This window comes from Camellia sinensis, chromosome 10, assembly GCF_055761805.1.
Source record: "Camellia sinensis isolate YWXY chromosome 10, ASM5576180v1, whole genome shotgun sequence".
NCBI lineage: Eukaryota > Viridiplantae > Streptophyta > Magnoliopsida > Ericales > Theaceae > Camellia > Camellia sinensis.
The window spans coordinates 152,768,388-152,790,709 of NC_138970.1; the positions used below are offsets into that span (position 1 = coordinate 152,768,388).

At 34.2% G+C, this 22,322-nt stretch overlaps 1 protein-coding gene across 1 annotated transcript; it reads right to left on the minus strand.

Moving 5' to 3' along the window:
- Positions 1-1,705: 1,705 nt before the first annotated feature.
- On the minus strand, positions 1,706-2,857 carry LOC114272526 (uncharacterized). The gene has a single exon (XM_028214247.2). It carries the CDS (start codon positions 2,466-2,468, stop codon positions 1,911-1,913), a length of 558 nt encoding a protein of 185 aa, XP_028070048.1. The 5' UTR covers positions 2,469-2,857; the 3' UTR covers positions 1,706-1,910.
- Between the last annotated feature and the right edge of the window lie 19,465 nt (positions 2,858-22,322).

The following is a 22,322-nucleotide window of genomic DNA, read 5'->3' on the forward strand; positions in this document are numbered from 1 at the left end:
GATTATAAAAAGACATAATAAATAATAATTGATAAACAATATAATCACATAATACTCTAAAAATATGGCATAATTTTCAAGTAAACACAAATGGGTGCGAAAAAATTATAAATAAATGATTTTTTTTATTACTTCAAGCTTAACTTCTTTGTCATATCATTGTAAATAAATTGAAGGATTTAAATGGTAGGATTTAAATTGTTGTGAATCATGTCCAAACAGTTGTGAATCACCTCCGAACAGTTCTAAAAATCTAACGCTGTGTTTGGATTGAGTTATTTAGAGAGAAAAGAAAATAAATCAAGAGATATGTATTTCTCTTACTTATTTAGATAATTTAAATGGAGAAAAATGAAGAAAAATAGAGAAAAACGGATAGAAACTTAGACTGTGTTTGGAACGTTTTTCAAACTATAGTTCTACCCATTTATTTACATTTGGCGTTTGTTTACGGTTTTCCAAAATTAATTCTACATTCAATTTTGAAAACTGTCTTAAGCGAAAAAATTTGAACTAACCAATCATCCAACCAATTGACTGGAATAGTAATTTTTTTTTTTTTTTTGCAATTGACACATTAATTTTTATATATTTGAAAAAAATATTTTTCTAAATTTTTAAAATTTTTCATGAGTTTTAATAAAATTTCGAATTGTGTATTTGATTATGAGTTGTAAATTTTTATATCAAATATCATATATCACATCAAAAATCTCTCACTCAATTCAAAAAAAAATTCAAAATTCTTTCACCAAACAAATTTTTCACATTAAAATTATAATTCTAAAACTCACAAACTCAAAATATAATTTAGAAAGTTCTACCAAACACAAAAGATAAAAGAAACTAATATTTTCATAATACTATTCCTATAAAAATAAAAAAAATAAAATAATTAAAAATATAAAAAAATTATTTTGATAATATAATATAAAATAATTTATTTTATTTTATTTTCTCTTATGAAATCTTACCAAACAAGAAAAAAAAAATCATAATAATTTCTTTTATTTTATTTTTTATTTATCCAAACAAAAAAAAATCACAATCATGTCTCTTCTCTTCTCTTCTCTTCTAAATTAAGGATATGTCTTCTGTCTAGTGTAGGATCGGATTGGACCGTACTGTTGGGCCCGTGGAGACTCACCACGGGTCTCATTTTGATAATCTGAACCGTTCAATGCGTAGAACTCGTCAAATACTATATGCCTATAAAAAATCACGTTAATCGAATATCGATAGCTATATAATCAAAATCGATAGCTATATAATCAAAACAATTTCGTATTAAAAAAAATTAGACGATGAACAAATTAACGGTTGACATAAAACTGTTTTGATGACATAACTATCGATATCCGATCAACGTAATTTTTTACAAGCATATAGTACTTGACGATTTCTACACATTGAACGGTTCAGATTATCAAAACAGAACCCATAATAAATCCTTACAAGCCCAACAATACGGTCCCGTCCGAGATTTCGGACCGGACAGAAGCGATACCCATTAAATAATCCAATCTCATATTTTCTTCTACTTCCTAAATTTCCAAACATAGTTAAAAACCAAAGCAGACCCAAAAGAAACACAAAAAGAGAGTGATTTCAATAGATTTTTCCCTCAGATTCTTCCCAAAGCATTAGTCCAAAACCAAATCTAAAACCAATTGATTTGTCCCAAGCAATAGTCCAACCCATCAGATTCTTGAAAAAAATTCACATCCATTTCTGACTTCTTCTGATCTTCAATTCCTACGTATATGTTTTGTTTCAATTGATACAACAACATTAAAAAAAAATTAAAAATAAAAGAACTTTACAATATGCTTTTTCATTAATATATATATATATATATGATTGTTCGCCAGAACTACTGTGAACTACTGCGCTGGCGTCGTTTCCGGCCGCTACAACGGCACGGGTCCATCATACGACCCGAAACCTAGATCCGAATAATCAAACAACCCATCCAAAGCAACATACTCGCCGTTGTTAATGCCGTTATAGTTATCCTCATGGCCGGCGATTCCAATCTCGAACGAGTCATAACTCAGGATCTGATCATCGAACCGCCACAGCTCACTGAGTTCGTCCGACTCGTCGGACGAAATCCGAACCAACTCGCTTACCTCGCTCGACGACGTGGTAGTAACCGATGGAGGAAGACCAAGCTCGTCGTCAGAAGCTTCCAAAAGGTAGCCGAGTTCGGGCTGAGACTCGCCGGAATCTGACGTCAGATCCACCACGGCCACCGGCGGAGACGGCGGCGCCGAGGCGGAGATCTCTTCTTCGAAGCTCTTCATGAACGAATCCAAATCGGGAATCGTGGAGCACAGATCCGAGTCGTCGAGATTGCTCAGGAGATCGTCCTTGAGTCTCTTCACCTCAGGCAAATGCGACTCGGAGAACTCGGACTCGTCCGAGTCATCTCGAACTCGCTTCTTGTTACTCAACTCTTCAGCCATACTAGATAATAATAAAACAAAATAAGAGAGAATTACGAAAAGCCCAAAACTAGGGTTTCGAGTAGAGAGAAAAAAATCGATTGAGGGTAGATGTGGAAGTGGAATGGATATGCAAAGGGGTTATATAGTGGAGACAATATAGAGAGAAAGTAGAGAGAGAACAGGTGAAAAGTAGAGAGAGAAAGAGAGAGAAGTTAGAGAGAGAAAGTAATGATACAGTGACGGGGGCGCGTGGGTGCGAATGCTTTGACCATCACGGACGTCGTTACTTTGGCCTTTTTTTTTTTTTTTTTTTTCTTTTCTTTATTTAACCGGTCTGTTTTTGTAAATTTTTGTAAATTTTAAATTGTTTAATGGTATTTTAAAATAAAATTAGATTATATTCCTTTTATGAACTGGTTTGAATTCTTGATTTGAAATCCGGTCAGTCCTGCTGGGTGGGGCCCACAGACGTAGTCAATCACGGCCATCTTTTCTTTTTTTTTCACTGTCGTGTCGTATTTTTGGTAAAAAAAATGCTTAGGAGCACTAATTAGGTGGCAGTGGGTCTCGCTATTAATGATGTGATGTTTTGATCATGGAGTTGTATCTTTTTTTTTTAACTTTTTTAATGTATTAGTACTATTAATGATGATATTTTTAGTGAGATGAATCATTATTGTTTTTGGTAAGGTCTCTTTTTGTTTCTGTCCTTTTATCTCGGCTCGGCTGAGCGTGACTAATTATGGATTGTTATTTATTTTTTTTATTTTTTTTCTTACATTTACACACAAATCTTAATTTATAAATTTATATTCCATTAAATATTAATTAGTAAGATTTTTTGACCTTTCAAATTCTATTAAATTTTTAATAATCAGAATTTCCTTTCAAATAAGAATTGTTTACCCTTTATGATTATCTAGAAAAAAATATGATGATTTGACATTTATTTTGATTTTTCAAACTTTAAAATATCAACTTTCAAATTTTAAAAACTTTTAAAAAATTGAAAAAATCAAGAAAAATGATTTTTTTTTTTCAGAAAACTAAAAATTTTGTGTTTATAAAGAACCATTATGATGAAACATTGATGTGCAAACTGAAAAAAAAAAAACTTTAAAAAATTTTTTTGATAATATTCTCGATTTTATTAGATAATTTAATCAAACCAATAAGTAGAAGGGTAAAAATATTTAATCTCATGCTCTATATTTTTCATTCGTTAGTCAAACAATTAATTGAAATATTATTATGCAAAATTGATAGTATTCTTAATTTTAAAAATTAATAAAATTGATAATATTATCAGTTTTACTAAATATAATTTAGGGTACACTACCAATAGGTTCTAATAATTGGACTTAACTCTCATCAAGTCCTATTGAAAATAAGTCTTGCTAAAATCGTCGCTAAAAATAATTTTTTTGTGTTGAATTTTTACATGTCACTAAAAATTAACAATTGGTAACTTTTTTTGTCATGATTTTTATAAATTTGCTAAAACTTACAATTAGTGGCGTTTTTCTGTAATGAATTTTTTAAATTGTCACTAAAAGTTGTGAATTAGTGACGATTTTTTTAAAATGTCGCTAAAATTTATAATTAGTTACTTTTTTGTGAATTTTTTTTCATATTGCCACTTAAAATTAATAATTAGTGACGTTTTTTTAATAGTATTTAATGAAAAATGTCACTAATTATCATAAGACCTATTAGACAATAAGTCTACTTATTAGGACCTGCACGTAAGTCTCCTTAAAATTTATTGATTCAAAAAATCTTAAATAGGATTTGCGCCACCACAACATTTATAAATAAGACTTTTGAACAATTAACTTATTTTTTTAAAAAAAAAAAAATTGGAGTAAAAAGTCTATAGGGTGGAATTGATTAAAGCTTCTTTTGGCTGTGTAGGTTGGGCTGGGTTGGATTGGGTTGGAATTCAATTAGTCATTAAAAGATATAATAAGTTAAAAGAATTTATAAAATAAAATATCATATTTAAATCATATTTATTTTATTTTTTCTCTCATAAAAATAAAAAATAAAAAATTAACCCAAACGAACTTTTTTAAATCCCAAGCTTAAAAAGTCTCAACTCTAAAAAGTCAACTAAAAATTTTTTTTGCCAAATGTTGCCTAAGGCTGTTTAGTTTATAGATTTATGAAGAGTTTTAGAAATTAAAAAAAAAATAAAAAAATAAAAAGAAGAAGAAGAAGAAGAAGATTAGCCTCCTTTAAGTTGGTCATTTTAATTTAAAAGAGTATTTGGGATTGATAAACCTATTTTGGGAACCAATTTTAGTGATACGAATCATTCACCGTCTAAGAATAGTTGAGTAAAATTTTTATACAAAATCTAAAGATGATCAGATATCTATTCAAATTCTTTTGACTATTTAAATTTACATCTATCTGTTATTTTTTTTCTTATATGTTTAATTTTTTTCTCTATCTGTTCAAATTCTGTGAATTTCTTTTAGAGATGTGAGTAGAGAGAGCGTCACTGTATACGGCGGAGAGGAGGCCGTAACCTCCACTACATCCCTCTCTTCTTAGATCTGAATTATGTACAGGGCCTTTGTTTCAGATCTGAAGCCTCTGTTTCAAATCTAAGCTTGTCCCATCTGAGAAGCTTGTAAAGGTTAAGAACTCCGTCAAGCTCGCTTCGGCTATGAAGTATGTGTCTATCGTTGTTAAGAATACTCCGGCTACGACGACAACAGTGAAAGCTTCGGCGAAGAAGACAATTGTTCCATCGTTTTCCCTTGCAAACGTTGACCTAAGCCTCACCGTCAAGCTTGGTGAGGAAGTTTTGATACCATTCAAGGAAATCATTCTCGGCCCAGTGCTAGATCCATAAGGAGAAGGCGGTAGCGACACCACCGACGAGCGGGGGGAAGAAGGCAGTGGTTCTAGAAGTGGAGTAAACGACAAAGGCGCAGTATCAACAACAGCGCTAGATAATGAAATGGCAGAGGATTGGTAAAGCGAATAAAAGATAATTTGAAGAAAGAGAGAGAGAGAGAGAGAGAGAGAGAGAGAGAATTAGGGCTTAGAGAGTGAGAGGAAGAAAGAGAAAAGAAGAAAGTGTAGCGTGGCTATGTTCACTACCATGTATGTGATACATATAGAGGTATTTTGGTCATTTTGTCTCAATTTATCCTTACAGACAGAATACATTAGTACTTGGACCTATGAGCAAGAAAAATCTAAGATTGAATTTTTCGTCTAAGTGTCCATTGTTTTAATGTTTTTAGGGTTACACATTTTTTACTATTTGTCTATATGAATATGATCAGAATCTTAAACAGTGTGTTTCGTTTGAGTTTTTTGAATTAAGTTTTTTGAAAGCTGAGTTTTTTTGTTTTCGTATTTTTTTGTTTTTAGTGAATATTTTTGAAATTTTAAACATTTTTTTTACTTTTTTAGATGCACCTTACTTAGATGTATCTAAAAAGTAAAAAAAATTTGAAAAAATATTTTTAAAAATTAATAAATACATAAAAATACAAAAAAAATTACTCAATTCTTGTATTTTTTTTTTTGTATTTTTGGAATTTAGTGAATTTTCAAAAAGTTTTTTCAATTTTTTTTTACTTTTTAGGTATATTTATGTTAGGTATGTCTAAAAATTAAAAAAATTGCTCAAAATATTAAAAAAATTTAGTAAAAACAAAAAATACAAAAAATAAGAAAATAGAATTTTCTGAAAAGTATTTTTGAAAAATGATAACCAAGCATGCTAAGGATTGTGTTCGAATATGAAGTTCCACCCTATATGAAAAAAAAATAGGGTAAATTGTACTTTGCGTTTTTGTATATTTGCTTATTTTTTTCATTTTATTTTTTTCGTTTTAGCTCTTGAATTATTATTATTTTTTACTTTGATCCTTCATATTTTAAGTTTTTCTCAATTTATTGTTAAAGTTAATTTATGTTCAAAATTAGACAAAATGTTATGTTATGTGCCAAATCACATAAAAAAAATTTATTATCTTGAGATTTTAATTTGTGTCAAATGTGTGAGTTATATATAATAAAATATTTTTATGTCACTCGCTGTCAATGTGTTGTTTGTTGTTTAATTTTGAACATAAGGTAGTTTTAGGGTAAATTAAAAGAAACTTGAAATATGAAGGGTCATATGGGAAAATGACCAAATATTACAAAAAAAAAAAGAAAAAAAAAACAAAATATAATTTATCCGAAAAAATTATATTTGAATTTGTGATCAATACGGTTTAAAATTTTATTTAATGTATCTTCATTTGTAAGATTGTATGGGAATTTTAAACTATTACTATTGAACATGGTTAAATAGTGCTCCAAAATTAAGCAATACAACCAATCGTTCTAGTTGTATTATTCGTCTGATTATTTGATTGTCATGGATCACATTACTCGATACCATTTATTACGGTGTGGTTTGATAACATTTACATTTTTAGTTTTTTATTTATATTTATAAAAATTTTAAAAATTTAAATAAAAATTTATTTGGTAAAATTTTTAATTTATAAATCAATAGTCTCAGTTTATAAATTTGGCCAAAAAATGAAAACACAAAAAATATGTTTCCGTTTTGAGATTTGAGTTTTTTTTTTTTTACCACCCAACACTAGCTACCAGTTGCCACCATTTTCCGCCACCACCACCCACCCCCACCACCACCTACCACCACCACTCACTACCCACCTGCCGCCACCACCACCCACCACCCACCACCACCCATCACCCACCTACCACTCACTCGCCACCACCATCCATCCCTCGCCACCACCACCACCACTACCCCCACCCATCTACCATCCATCCACCACCCGCCATTACCATCCACTGCCCGCCGCCACCACCACTCGCCACCTACTTGCCACCACCACTCACCACCCACCTACCACCACCTGCCACCACCAGCCACCTGTCATCCACCCGCCACCACCAGCCACCTGCCATCCACCCGCCACCACCACCCACCACCGCCACCACCACCCACCACCACCACCCGCCACCCACCTACCACCACCACCCACTACTCACCACCCACTACCGCCACAACCACCACCCACTCGCTACCTCTTACCAGCCGCCACCGTCACCCACCCACCCGCCACCACCCGTCATCCGCCACCCACCTGCCACCACCACCCATCACCACCACCACTACCATCCACTTGTTACCACCCACCACATGCCACCGTCGCCCACTCACCCACCATCACCACCCACCACCCACCACCACCCGCCATTCGCCACCGTCACCCACCCACCCACCATCACCACCTGCCATCACCCACCACCACCACCAGCCATCCGCCACCTACCTGCTACTACCACCCACCACCTGCCACCCACTCGCTACCACCCGCCACCGTCACCCACCCACCCACAACCACCACCACCCGCCATCTACCCGCCACCACCACCCACCGGCCACCCGCCACCACCACTGCCACCCACCTGCCACCATCACCCGCCACCACCACCAGCTACCCACCACCACCAGCTACCCACCACCCACCGTCACCACTTTCCACCACCGTCTTCTGCCACCACTTGCCATTTCTTACTTTTTTTTATATTTTTAAATTTTTTTAAACATTTTGTCAATTACTAAACGCGTTTGTAATTTATGTTTTTCTAAAATTAAACAAAAACCAGTTTATAAAATTTTTGTAAATATAAACTGAAAACGTAAACGTTACCAAACACACCCAACTATTTGTTAAATTATTTTTAAAAAATAAAAAAAAGTACTAAGTCCCTTTATTTTAGCTAATAAAATATCAAGTTAGAACACGTGGAATTGTCCACGAACAAAAAATAATTTCTTGTATTATTCAATTATTTCCTTAACCACAAAATGTATGAAACTCTTATTCATAATATTTGAACTCGAAACCTACAAAATCACTAGACCAAATATATTTCTCTTTTATATATATATATATATATATTATGTTCTTCATTTTATTGTGAGTTGTCGCAAATTTCTTTGCTCTCTCCCTTTTTTGGGAGATAATGAAAGGTGAGCAAATATTTCATAAGTATCATTCATATTGCTATTATAGTTTATTAACATTTGTATTCTTAATTCAACCACATTGGCCCCATTTGGTGTAGCTGTTAAAACAGCTTATAGATTATACCTTAACAGATTATAGATTATGACTTTAATCAGAAGTTGTTAATCTGTTTGGTGTAGCTGTTGGATTATAGATTTAAGTTGCTGAGTAATGTTTGTTAAATAAGCTGTAAAATAGCTTTTTCAATTTATTTTTTATTTTTTGTTTACCTACATTTCTCATAAAAAATAATAATAATAATTTATAGTCTATTTGACTCTTTTTCTATTTTTAAAAAAATAAAAAATAAAACAATTTAAGAGTATAACCATAAATTAACATGTCCACAGCAGAAACTGATAATCAGAAGTAAAGGGTGAACAGCTTCTCAGAATCAACTTTTTTGAATAAAAATAAGCTGTTAGAATCAGAAGCTGTTTGAAATAAGTTTAACCAAACAGTTCAAAATAACTTTTTCAAAACTAAAAGTCATAAGTTGACTCTAAAAAATTGAAACAAACACCCCCATTACGTACAAAAAAAGAATCGCACACAGAATATACAGATAGAATCGCACACAGAATATACAGATAGATATCTTATACAATTTTAGTGTTTGTGTCCCATGTGTATAACGTTGAAAAGACTTAAGATCATACTTGGCCTCATTTAGCATATAGGGTTTTTTTTTATATATTTTATTTATAATTTTGAAAGGGTGGTAAAATATTTGGTGGTCTACCTCTTATAAAATGAAAAAAAATTTAAAAAAAATAATTATTAAAAATTTGAGAAAAGGGTGTTCTATGTTTTTAGTTTGCAATAACTTACCCAAATGCTAAAATTAAATTTTAAAAAGTTATTTTGTTAAAATGTTATAATGTGACAATCTTATTTAAGTTGTGCAAATCTTATTTATATCCTTATGTAAAATGATAAATGATATATTATGCGTATCATTTGTTGTATAAATTGTGTGATAACATAAAACAAATAGATTCATATGGAACAAACAATTGGAATTTCATAAACAAGAACATAGTGGAATTTACAGAAATTCATAATAAAATAAAACTAGCAAAAGGAAGCAAACCGAAGCCTGCACTAGACAGTGTCCTTAAAACAGATTTGTCGCCTCACCAATTAGGTGCTGGAGGTTGTTTGACATCTATCTCCCAGAATACGACGGTTAGACCAGCTACGCAATGCACCGACTGAATAATTTTGGTGAACAGAACTTTGCAGCACTCTCACAGGAATAATATAAAATAAAACTGAAATTTGACAGGAAGAGTAACAAATTTTCTGGTGTAGAAAATTGAATGAGAGGGTCTCCTTTTATACATATGGAAGGAGAGAAGAAGAGGCTCCCTTGCAACAAATGCAGGATTTAATTCTGCATTAACCTGCAAAACTGATGGGTTTAAATCCATCATCAATAGAGGAGTTACCAGCTATACAGATAAGTTTTGTGTATATACATATCTACAGCCCACAGATCTGGCTTGGCCCAAAAAGATTAAGATGGGTGGGCCAAACCCAACCTACACACTTAATCCATTCCAGCAAGCCCAAGCCCAAGCCCAAGCCCAAACTGTCAAGTCCTAAGATCCACGATCCATGACCCACGACTCATGACCCACATATCACGAACCACGTTTAGCATAACCAACTTGGACCATAGTCTTGGCCCAAGTCCATCCTTGAAACATCCATAATTGCCTTCCTTCGGAGGTTGTTCGAAGCCTGCATTGGACAGTGTCCTTAAAACAGATTTGTCGCCTCACCGATTGGGTGCTGGAGGTTGTTCGATGTCTATCTCTCAGAATACAACGGTTGGACCAGCTACGCAATGCACTGACTGAATAATTTTGGTGAACAGAACTTTGCAGCACTCTCACAGGAATAATATAAAATAAAACTGAAATTTGACAGGAAGAGTAACAAATTTTCTGGTGTAGAAAACTGAATGAGAGGGTCTCCTTTTATACATATGGAGGGAGAGAAGAAGAGGCTCCCCTGCAACAAATGTAGGATTTAATTCTGCATTAACCTGCAAAACTGATGGGTTTAAATCCATCATCCATAGAGGAGTTACCAGCTATACAGATAAGTTTTGTGTATATACATATCTACAACCCACAGATCTGGCTTGGCCTAAAAAGATTAAGATGGGTGGGCCAAACCCAACCTATACACTTAATCCATTCCAGTAAGCCCAAGCCCAAGCCCAAACTCTCAAGTCCTAAGATCCACGATCCATGACCCATGACTCATGACCCACATATCACGAACCACGTTTAGCATAACCAACTTGGACCATAGTCTTGGCCCAAGTCCATCCTTGAAACATCCATAATTCCCTTCCTTCGGAAAATTTGGATGTCCTAAAGGGCTCACACCCTAAGGCAAAAAATGAGATTTAAATATCCATCAATGCTCTTCTCTACAATCAACGTGGGATATAAGGTTTTACACATTTCCCAACACCTCTTTCATGAGATCAACTTAATGAGTCAATTTCTCATTCAAATCGTACCCAAAGTCAAGCATATAGATTCGAATCCCTGCCTATGTGCGAGTTCGTGACTTACCACTTCATGGTTGAGTGTCCCTCCTATGTAACAACCACCTAAGGGTGACCTCTGGGGTTTCGACTCCTTATAGAGTCTAGTCCCATAAGTTACCGCTCTGTGGTTATGCCTTTTTCTTACCTTGAGTAGGATATATCTGTAAAAAATTAAGTTAATCGAATATTGATAACTCTTCATCAAAGTACATTTATATTAATTTTTATAATTCAAATAACATTTATTATTGATTTTTTTAAATACAAAATACAATTTGATAAAATGTCTATCAATATCTGATAAACTTAATTTTTTACAAATATATTCTATTGGATGTATTTTAAAAAATTAACAATTCTAATAATTAAAATATACCCCAAAATAAGCCGTATGGGGCCGCACAATAATGACAATTGTGCTCTAGCACAACAACTCCCAATTTCATGTTTTGGATGAGCACGACAAAGGAAAAATTATATTAAGAAAATTATAATTCAATATAATTTTTTTAAAAATAATTTTAAATAACTGCTAAATTTTATGAATATTAATAATTAAAATTATAAAATTTTTCATGAATTTTTAATGTTTTTGTGAAACAATCACTGAAATGTAATTTCTCTAATTATATTTTGTGCCAAGAGCAAATTGATGTGGTGCTCCAATTTAAATTTGATTGGCTAATGTTAAGTTTTGTATTGACAATCTCGTTTGACAAAACTTCTTTCAGCTATAATTTTATTTGATCTTTTATTTTAGTGAGGTTATGAGTTTTTATATGCGAATTCAACCTGAATTGTGGCTTGCAGAAGAGTTTGTGATCTTAATTCTTTCATGTTCGTCACTTCACTGACTATGTCGGGAATCAAGCTGCTCAGTCAGCTCGCGGGGGTCCAGAGGCCAGCGCCACGGCAAGGTCCAAGGGCAGCGCCCCCGAAACAAAAAGCAAAAATGCAGTCGAAGTTATTTGATCGCTCGAGCAGTCATTTGTGTGCTTGGTCGAAGAAACAGATTGTCCAGTATTTTTGCAGAGCGCGTGAACTTCTGGAAAGAAAGTTGTACCGCTTGAGCGGTAAAAGTTACGCTCAAGCAGTCAGCCTATGTGTTTCACACCGGCTTTAGTCATACCGCTCAAGCAGTGAAATGTGCGCTTGAGCGGTCTGCGCGATCCTATTTTCTATAAAATGCGTTGTTCACTGTTTTTAGGGTTTAAGCTGTCCAGATTTTTAGAAAGAAAAAAGATAAAAAGTGTTTAAATATTGGAGGGTGCTTTCTGAGTGTTTCCTTACTGATTTAAGAGTGATCAATAAATCCGTGAACGTTATATCAACATCATCAAGGGTTCGTTTGTTTTCGTTTATTCACAAAAGAAAGAATTGTTCTTCGGTGGATTTCGTAGAACTTAGGCCTGAAGCTTTGGTGGATTATGTAGTGGCTCATCATCGTAGATTCGACATCAATGTTGTGGATTCAACGTTGGGTAAGACAATTCCAAGGTGAAGACGGTAATGGAAGAGGCACATAGGAGTCAGTTCAATTCTGGTGTGGATTTGCTAGGTAATTGAGAGTACACTTGTGTAATTCCTTTTTATCTTCTTAATGGATTATTTTGTGGCTTTTGCCCTCTCTTTTTTTTTTTTTATCATAATTGAAGGTGCTCCAATTATAGTTTTTCAACGTTAAATCGTTGTGTCGATTTGTATTTGATTATTTGATTGGGATTGATATTTACTGTTTAAAATTGTTACATAATCACAAATCAATATCTCAAGGATTTTAAGATTTTTTAGCTAATATAAGGAATTTTACTATATTGTATTTCTTTTAAGAAAACAACAGAATATAGGGTAATCGCAGATTAGGTTGGGTCGAGTGGCATCCCATCTGTCATCCATCCATAACTAGGTGGATTGGAAAAAATCAATCCGCATCCATCCATTAGTTTGGCAGATGCGAATTGAAAGGGCCGTGCGAATTGACGGATGGATGCGATCAGTTTGGTGATTTGAACTTTACAAATTTTGGACATTTTTTTGAATTATAATTCATTACTTTTACAATCTCCACTAACTAGTAATTTGAAAAAATATGTATTATTTATCTATAATAGGCCATGGCACCATATATGCATATTTTTAAGGTATTGTTTTCCATTTTCATCAAATATATATATTTTATTATCTCTACTCTATGTTGTTACTTATTAGCAACTCCTTTTTTATTTTTGTTTTGAACTTCATCAACAGGAGGATCGGATTCATGCGGTGCGAGATGGTTGTTTCGCCATTCGAACCGTATTAGCAGATTTTGAAATATTTCATTCGCATCCGTTCATCAAAAGACATACATTCGCCCAAAATCAATTGGATTGGATCGGATTGGTCGGATTGAGCGGGTTAGACCGAGCCATGATCACCCCTAATAGGATAACTATACCAACTAACTTTACTACGACACCACAACTCATTATTGGCCGTGGAATCAAAACACACAGTATGGTTAAAAACACTAACTTACATAGTTATGTTAGAATTACATGGTATAAGTCTTTTATGTGTTAGAATTGCATAAAAAATGATTTTACAATGTAATTATTTTTTCACTGTCCCATTTAATTGCAATTTCTCCATAACTATTGAGGTGTGGTTTACGAGTTCGATTTTGTTCATACACTTACGTTATGTTTGGAGCATACAAAAGAAAAAGAAAAAAAATATATGTGTATTTCATTCACATTTCACCTAGATTTTTTCGTTTTCTCTCTAAATTTCTACTCAAATCAACACTCCAAACACAACCTTAATATGATAAAAAAATTCTAATAATATATGATAAAAAAATATATAACATGAATAATAATTTTTTTTAACGTGTTCGTTTAAAACACATGTTTAATTTTTTTTTAATATACATTTTGCAAGAAATTAAGTATAATAAAAAAATATACAAATTTTTAAAATTTCTCAAGGTATACTTAGTGTTAGAAGTGTAAATTCGGCCCATCGGTTCGTAGCCTACTTGAAGCCTGCCTGCAGCTCGGTATAGCCTACTCGAAGTCTACCTATGGCTCGGTGCGACTTGGGCTGTACCTGGCTCAAGCTCGGTGCGACCTAACCAGGCCTCAGCCCAAGCTCGAGCCCAGTTCGAGACCTTAGGCCTGAGCCGTATGTTTTGAGACTCGATTCGGCCCGTGACTTGAAAAAGTTTTTCCTCCGTTGGCTTGACCTGGCTCTCCCATGTTGTGTAACTAACGGTAAATTTTTTGAAAATTAAACACTCTTATTCTGTGTAACTAACGGTAACTTTCTTGAAAATTAAACAAACAGTCATTTGACCGTTGCTCAACACAAATTTTTTTATTTTTTTTATTTTTTATTTATATTTGACCCATCCCCCAACTCCTATAAATACCACTCATCTTCCATTTTATTTCTCACAAACACAATCACAAACAAATCTCTCTCTCAAACTCTCATTCTCTCTTAACTCTCTCAATTAATTTCAAATCTCATTTCTAAGTGGCAATTACTATTGTGCAATAAGAAATTTTTACCAAAAGAAACTAATTTTTGTATTGCATTCATTAGTCGGTAACATTGATTGTTTCAATTAATATTTATTAGTTACTCATTTTTTATATTAAGTGTTTGTTAACATATATTACTTCTTGTTATTCATATTTATTATTTGCTCTTTATTTTAATTAATTGTTAATTAATATATATTATTTTACTTAAATTATTATGGATCATAATTTTTCTAATTTTTATGTCGATGTTGATCAATATACACAACTTGAATCTGTTAATTCTTCTTCTACTATACCTAATATCCCTCTTCCAACAGCAACATCATCATTTAGGGGCGTGTCTAGTACTGTTTAGGAGCATTTTGAAAGAGTATTTGTAAATAATTCTAATGGTACGACTGTAATTAAAGAAAAATGCAAATATTGTACACATTTACTTAGTTTTGTATTTGTGGGGGTACCAGTCACCTAAAAAGGCATGCTAACAAATATTTATAAAGTTAACAATCTGATATTAGAAGTCAAATGCAATTAGGAAATTCAGTAGTTGGTAATTTGCAAACAATGTCATAGGATCCTGTATGTATATAAGATTATGTAGTTAATTATATTATTAAAAAAGAACAACATTTTACTACTAGTGAATGTCTTAATTTTTTAAAAATGATTCACGGAGGTTTTGCACATCAATATCAAGGTTTTTCAAAAAAATACTACTAGAAATAGGATTTTAAGGAAATTTGAGGATATTAAAACTGAATTATTTAACATTTTTAAAGATTTGAATGTAAAAGTTTGTTTAACATTTGATCTGTGGTTGAATAGTGGTTTGGAATATCAATGCATCACTGCACATTATATTGATAATGATTGAAAATTAAATTATCGAATCATTTTATTTAGATTAGTTGAACTTCCATACAATAGTCATTCATTTGGGGTAGAAATAATGAATGTATTTTATGAGTGGGCTTTACAACATAAAAATATTTACCATTAATTTAGATAATGTCTCATATTATAATCAAACTATAGCGTATTTGAAATCAACTTTACAATTACTTATTGTTGTTCAAAAAAAAAAAAACTCTTTACAATTACTTGTTTACAACAATGATACATCCCTCTAAAACTAGAACTCTAATTGAACTCTAGTGAGGTGAAAAATAAAAAAAAATTAAAAAAGGGCTAAAACATCACATCAGATAGACCCCATACACACATTAGAGCTATTAGAGCTCACAAATTAGAGCTCCAAAACATTTTTGTTTTATGGTTATTTATTTCATGCTCGTTTTTGTGCTCATATTTTAAACTTGATTGTTAAAGAGGCTATACATGTATATGGCATTTTTGTATGGGTAGTAAAACATATCGTTCTTACTAATATGTCTTCTCTTAATCGAATTTCAGAATATATAAAAATTTGTCAACGTGGATGTATGCAATTTAAAAAATTAATTTTAAATATAGACAGCATGTGGAATGCAACATATAATATGTTAATAAGAGCTTGTAAACAACAAAAAAAAGTAATAGAATTATTTTTTGCAACAACAACAATATGAGGAGTACTGACTCCCTCAGAAGATAATTGGCGCCACGTAAACTTATATAAAGTTTTTTTAAAGTTTTTCATATATATATATACACACACACACACACTTAATTCATCATTTGTTTTACATATGTTAGCAGAAATAATGAAAGTTTTAAACAAAATATATGGGTAATGAATATTATGTCCTCATTATTACTGCAATGGAAAAAAAATGATAAATATTTTGATCAATTATCTCATCTTTTAGATTTAGCCATTGTAGTTGATCCTATGTGTAAAAACACCAGCTTACAAGAATTTTTTATAACTTATTTTTGCTGATGAAAAACAATTTGACTCTGGCTTCGTTTGGGAAGTTGCTATTTTAGTAGGCTAAAATTTTTGTGTTTGGAAAGATGATTGGATTTTTTTATAGTTGGATGTGATATTTGTGAGAGAAAAAGTGAAATGATTATGGGTTTGATGTGATATTTTGTCTTATTAGCTATTTTAGCCTATTTTGTCTTTTTGTGAATTTTAGCCTAAATTATGCTATTTTTTTTCTTCCCAAACACCCCCTCTATTATGCAAACACGCAAAAAATTATTTGATGAGTATAAGGAAGTTGTACTTGTAAATAGACCTACACACACTATACCGACCTCATCTTGTGGTTGGAGATTAAGTGTTTTTTCAACAATAAAATCTAGAAGAGTATTTCAAAATGCAACCGTAAGTATTTCTGAATTACAACGTTATTTGGATAACCCACTTGTGGATGATGACGATGATTTTGATATTCTGGATTAGTAGAAGCGAAATTAAACTATGTGGCCTGTACTTTCACAGATAGCCCATGATTAATTGTTCCTATTTCTACAGTGGCTTCTGAAATAACTTTTAGTCTAGGTGGACGGGTGTTGAGCGATTACCACAACAAACTTTCACCCCAAATCGTTGAGACACTTATGATATCGAAAGATCATATAGACTACTTACAAGAAGACAAGATTGTAGTGAAAATGATAAAATTCAAGGCGACTTAGATGATATATCATTGGGCTCCCTAAGTGAATTGTCCAGCTCCCCCAATAATTAATCAACATTTTTTTTTACTATTTAATTTCGTAATTTTTTTATTAGATTATTAAAGTGGAGTATAACACAAATAATTGGTAGGCTAGTAGGTGCTAACCTAATTGGGATGTATTTGACTTATAATGATGCAATTTCTCCACCATCATCAATAATCTAAATCCATTTTATTTAATAATATAAATTTTTGTAATGTTTTATTTCATTTTGAAATAAAAATTATTGATTAAATGTTATCTATTTATAATATATCATTTCATTTTGATATATATATATATATATATATAAATAATTGTGTAGGTGATTTTCTAACCACACTGCCCGCTTAGTAACCAGCTGGAGAGCACCGGCAGAATAGATGGCACCTGGCTGACCTACAACAGAAAGATAAGATTCTGGCGGTGGTTCGTCCACCCGGGGGCACTCCGAAGATCAAGTCAGTATATCTCTCAAAGATAAATCAAGTGCTAAACTCACAAGCTTGAGTATCAAAAGCATACCTTAGACCCATGAGGGTGCCTCTCTTTTATAGCCAACATAAACCTAGTCCCAATAGAAGCCTAACTTCTATGGACTCAGGATTACTGCTAATCTTGGACTCGCAGTAAGATTAGGATAAACTCTCTAAGAGTCTTATCTTAATACAAACTGAAGTCTTCTCTCATTCTAGGACTCTTGTCCCTTATCTAGGTTGAGTTCCCTTTTCATTCTACGACTCTTGTCCTTTATCCGCTTATCTCGGATTCCGATATCTTCGAAGATAACCTCGGCCTTGTCGAGATCACCTCGGCGTCACGACCAGGACACGTGGCACCTCGGCTGACACGTCGGTGTCACCTTGCCACGTGTTGGTACTCAGAAAATATATCTCCAACACTGCCCCCTAGGTCCTATTACCTCGGCATTCTGAGGTGATGGAACCTATACTGTTCGTTCATCTGTGCCCCTCTGTCCGAGATCAAACTCGCCGACCTCAAAGTTCCCCGGACCGTACTGTCCACTTGTGTCAAGTATCAAGATTCATGCCTTTCAGGCTACTTGAGATCGCACCTCCTAGCCGAGGTTTATGGTTCCATCAATTCGTAAACTCCAAAAGCTTTGCAACTGTGTATGAACTACCATGCATACGCTCCTCAACCGTTTTGTTCATACGTTCATCCCTTACTTGCTTGTACGCGCTTATCAGGTTTGCGTCGTTTCTGCGTACGCTGCCTGACAGGTACGTCACCCAAGGTATAATTCCTTTGTCGCCTTTTTTGAGTTTTCAACAAAGCTTTCTGCAATTGCTCCGTTCACACTCTCCGGTGGGTTTCCTGATTTCCAGTCACCTATTTGACTCCGGCGATCTTTATATCGGCGTTCATTTGGTAAGTTCATAAATTCTCACTTTTTTATTAAGCTCAATATTTCATAACTCTTCTAATTTACTTTGAATCTGTTTATTTTCCATCTGTGGCCTTTTGTTCTCGTTTGTCTTCAAGTTTTTGATTTCTTAATGCTAAAATGCCTGGAATTGTTCTTGTCATATCCGCTTTCTGTTGCTAGCATCATGTCTGGTTCATTACTTTCTTATTCTTCACATACTTACTTAGTGCCTGTGTTTTATTCTTTCAACTTTGCCATCTTCTTGACTATGTTTTTTCTCTTCTTGTTTTTCTTGTTGTATTTCTAGATTCTTGCCTTCGTTTCTGTTTTCTGCATAGTCTTAGAACCACATCCCTTCTTGAAATTGTTGCCGAGATAATGGTAGAGAAGCTCTCCCAACTGATTGCCAATGCTGAACCACCGTCAACCGTTGTAATAGATTAGTCCGACGTTCTTACCCTAGTCCCTAGTTCTTAGGGTCTTCATCTTTTTTGTTTTCTTTGCATATGCAAACTTTTTTGCTTCTGAAAAATGTCTGTTTGTTGGCCGATGTTAACATTCCTTGCTCCTTGATTATTATTCCTTCTTCCACTGTACTTGATAGCCATGTCGGGTAATTGACTTCTTGAATGGCCCTGTTCTAGAAGTCTATCTACTTCTTCCTCTATTGCTTCAACGTGCATCAACGTCGGTCCTCTTGCTCATTGGATTACAGGTTTGGCCGACCTGTCGATGTTCAGTTGGTGGCAAGTGACCTCGAGGTCAATGCGAGGCATTTCGTAAGGTGTCCAAGCAAATACCTCAATGTTTGCTCTCAAAAAAGCTTCTAATTCCCTTTCTTCTTCTTCGGCTGAGCCTAAGCCGAGAAGAAAGAAGCGTTTTTCATCCCCCTCCTGGACGAGGATTTTCAGTGCCTCTTCACTCCTCTCGGCTGGCTCCTTGCCGACATTATCTAGTACCTCTATGTCCTCATTTTAATCTCTGCCTTCTCTGGTTCTCGAATGCTGCAGGTGGATTTCATTGCTGCCATGGAGCAATTCTCCGCCTGCAGTTGATCCCCTCTGACTTTTTCAATCCCATGTTCTGTTAGGAACCGCAGTAGTTGATGCAACGTTGAGGGAACTGCCCCCATTGCATGCAACCATGGCCTTCCCAAGATGATATTGTATGGTGAGGGCGTGTCAATCACCATGAATTCTGTCTTGATCTTCTTCTATCTGCTCTTGCATGATTCTATACTTAGAATATTTTACATGTCTTATGTACTTTTCCTTCTTTGTGCAATCTTCTCGGGGTGACACACCCCGGTTATGCCACCTGACGTTTTTCTTCGGCAAGTACTTATCCTGTAAATTGCTTACAAATTTCAACAAGGATAAATATACACTAGTTTAATCTCAACTTCGTAAACTTTTCTTAAGTTATAACAAGTGCTAAACAATGATCTACTTGTAAATTACTACAAATTTCCACAAGTGTTAAACAATATATATCGGCTTAACTTCTACTTGTAAATTGCTACAAATTTCAACAAGTGAAGGTAAACAATGATCTCGGCTTAACTTCAACTTGTAAATTGCTACAAATTTCAACAAGTGAAGATAAACAATTCTCTCGGCTTAACTTCAGCTTGTAAATTGCTACAAATTTCAACAAGTGAAGATAAACAATTATCTCGACTTAACTTCAACTTGTAAATTGCTACAAATTTCAACAAGTGAAGATAAACAATTATCTCGGCTTAACTTCAACTTGTAAATTGCTACAAATTTTCACAAGTGAAGATAAACAATTATCTCGACTTAACTTCAACTTGTAAATTGCTACAAATTTCAACAAGTGAAGATAAACAATTATCTCGGCTTAACTTCAACTTGTAAATTGCTACAAATTTCAACAAGCGTTAAGCATTACTTCGGTTTAACTTCAACTTGTAAATTGCTACAAATTTCAACAAGTGAAGATAAACAATTATCTCGGCTTAACTTCAACTTGTAAATTGCTACAAATTTCAACAAGCGTTAAGCATTACTTCGGTTTAACTTCAACTTGTAAATTGCTACAAATTTCAATAAGTGAAAATAAACAATTATCTCGGCTTAACTTCAACTTGTAAATTGCTACAAATTTCAACAAGCGTTAAGCATTACTTCGGTTTAACTTCAACTTGTAAATTGTTACAAATTTCAACAAGTGAAGATAAACAATTATCTCGGCTTAACTTCAACTTGTAAATTGTTACAAATTTCAACATGTGAAGATAAACAATTATCTCGGCTTAACTTCAACTTGTGAATTGCTACAAATTTCAATAAGCGTTAAGCATTACTTCGGTTTAATTTCAACTTGTAAATTGCTACAAATTTCAACAAGGGTTAAACACATTCTTCTTTTCTCTGCCCCCCAGTGTGAACTTAAAATCCACTTGGGTTCTCATCATACATGTAGCTTCGACCTTGTCGCCGAAGTTTAATTCAAGCCGAGGTTGTCGGCCTTAGTTTCTCTATTGATCTTACTTGGCTCCAACCTGAGTTTGATTTTTCGGCCTCGCATCGGCGAGCTGTTTCTCTTTTCTTGTTCTAACGCCTTTGTTCCCGATATGTCCTCCTCGGCCTTAGTATACTTCTCAATTTTGGCAAACTTTAGTCTGATCTTGTGTGTTTCCTTTTTATCTTCTGGGATCTGAGATCTGCTCATTATGCTCTTCTATTCTCGGACTCAGGTCCCGAGATCTTATCTTCTGGAATCTTGGAGCTGCTCACTCAGGTTGAGCTCTTCTTTTCTCGGACCTACTCATCTAGGCCGAGATCATGTCTTCTGGGATCTGGGATCCGGGATCCGGGATTTGCTCACTCAGGCTGAGCTCTTCTATACTTGAATGTTATCTCCTTGGGAGCGCTCATGCCTCACTGTCTTTGCATCCATTCTGGAAAGGTCTTCGTTCCTCCGCAGGTATCTATCCTTCTATACCTGGTGGTCATCTTCGTTATAGTATCCGCTTCGATCTATTGTCTTTGGTGCGTTACCTTCCTGGCCGGCGTCTTTCACTCCGTGACTCTGGTCACGAGTTTCTGTGTTGCGGTCGTCTTTCAACGTCGAGATCGATAGGTCTCCCACTTCCAGTAGGAGCATTGTCTCTAATCTGATCCTTCTGTCCGTCATTGGCCATCTATTATTTTTTCTTTCCCACAGACGGCGCCAAATTGTGTGGATGATTTCTGACCACACTGCCCGCTTAGTAACTAGCTGGAGAGCACCGGCAAAATAGATGGCACCTGGCTGACCTGCAACAGAAAGAGAAGATTCCGGCGGTAGTTCGTCCACCCGGGGGCACTCCGACGATCAAGTCAGTGTATCTTTCAAAGATAAATCAAGTGCTAAACTCACAAGCTTGAGTATCAAAAGCATACCTTAGACCCATGGAGGTGCCTCTCTTTTATAGCCAACATAAACCTAATCCCAATAGAAGCCTAACTTCTATGGACTCAGGATTACTGCTAATCTTGGACTCCCAGTAAGATTAGGATAAACTCTCTAAGAGTCTTATCTTAATACAAACTAAAGTCTTCTCTCATTCTAGGACTCTTGTCCCTTATCTAGGTTGAGTTCCCTTTTTATTCTAGGACTCTTGTCCTTTATCCGCTCATTTCATTTCATTTTCTTTCAGAAAAGATTATGTAACCTTATAACTAAATAAGAAAATGATAT

Coding starts and splice junctions, on each gene's coding strand:
- LOC114272526 (XM_028214247.2), bottom strand. CDS start 2,468: ATGGCTGAAGAGTTGAGTAACAAGAAGCGAGTTCGAGATGACTCGGAC.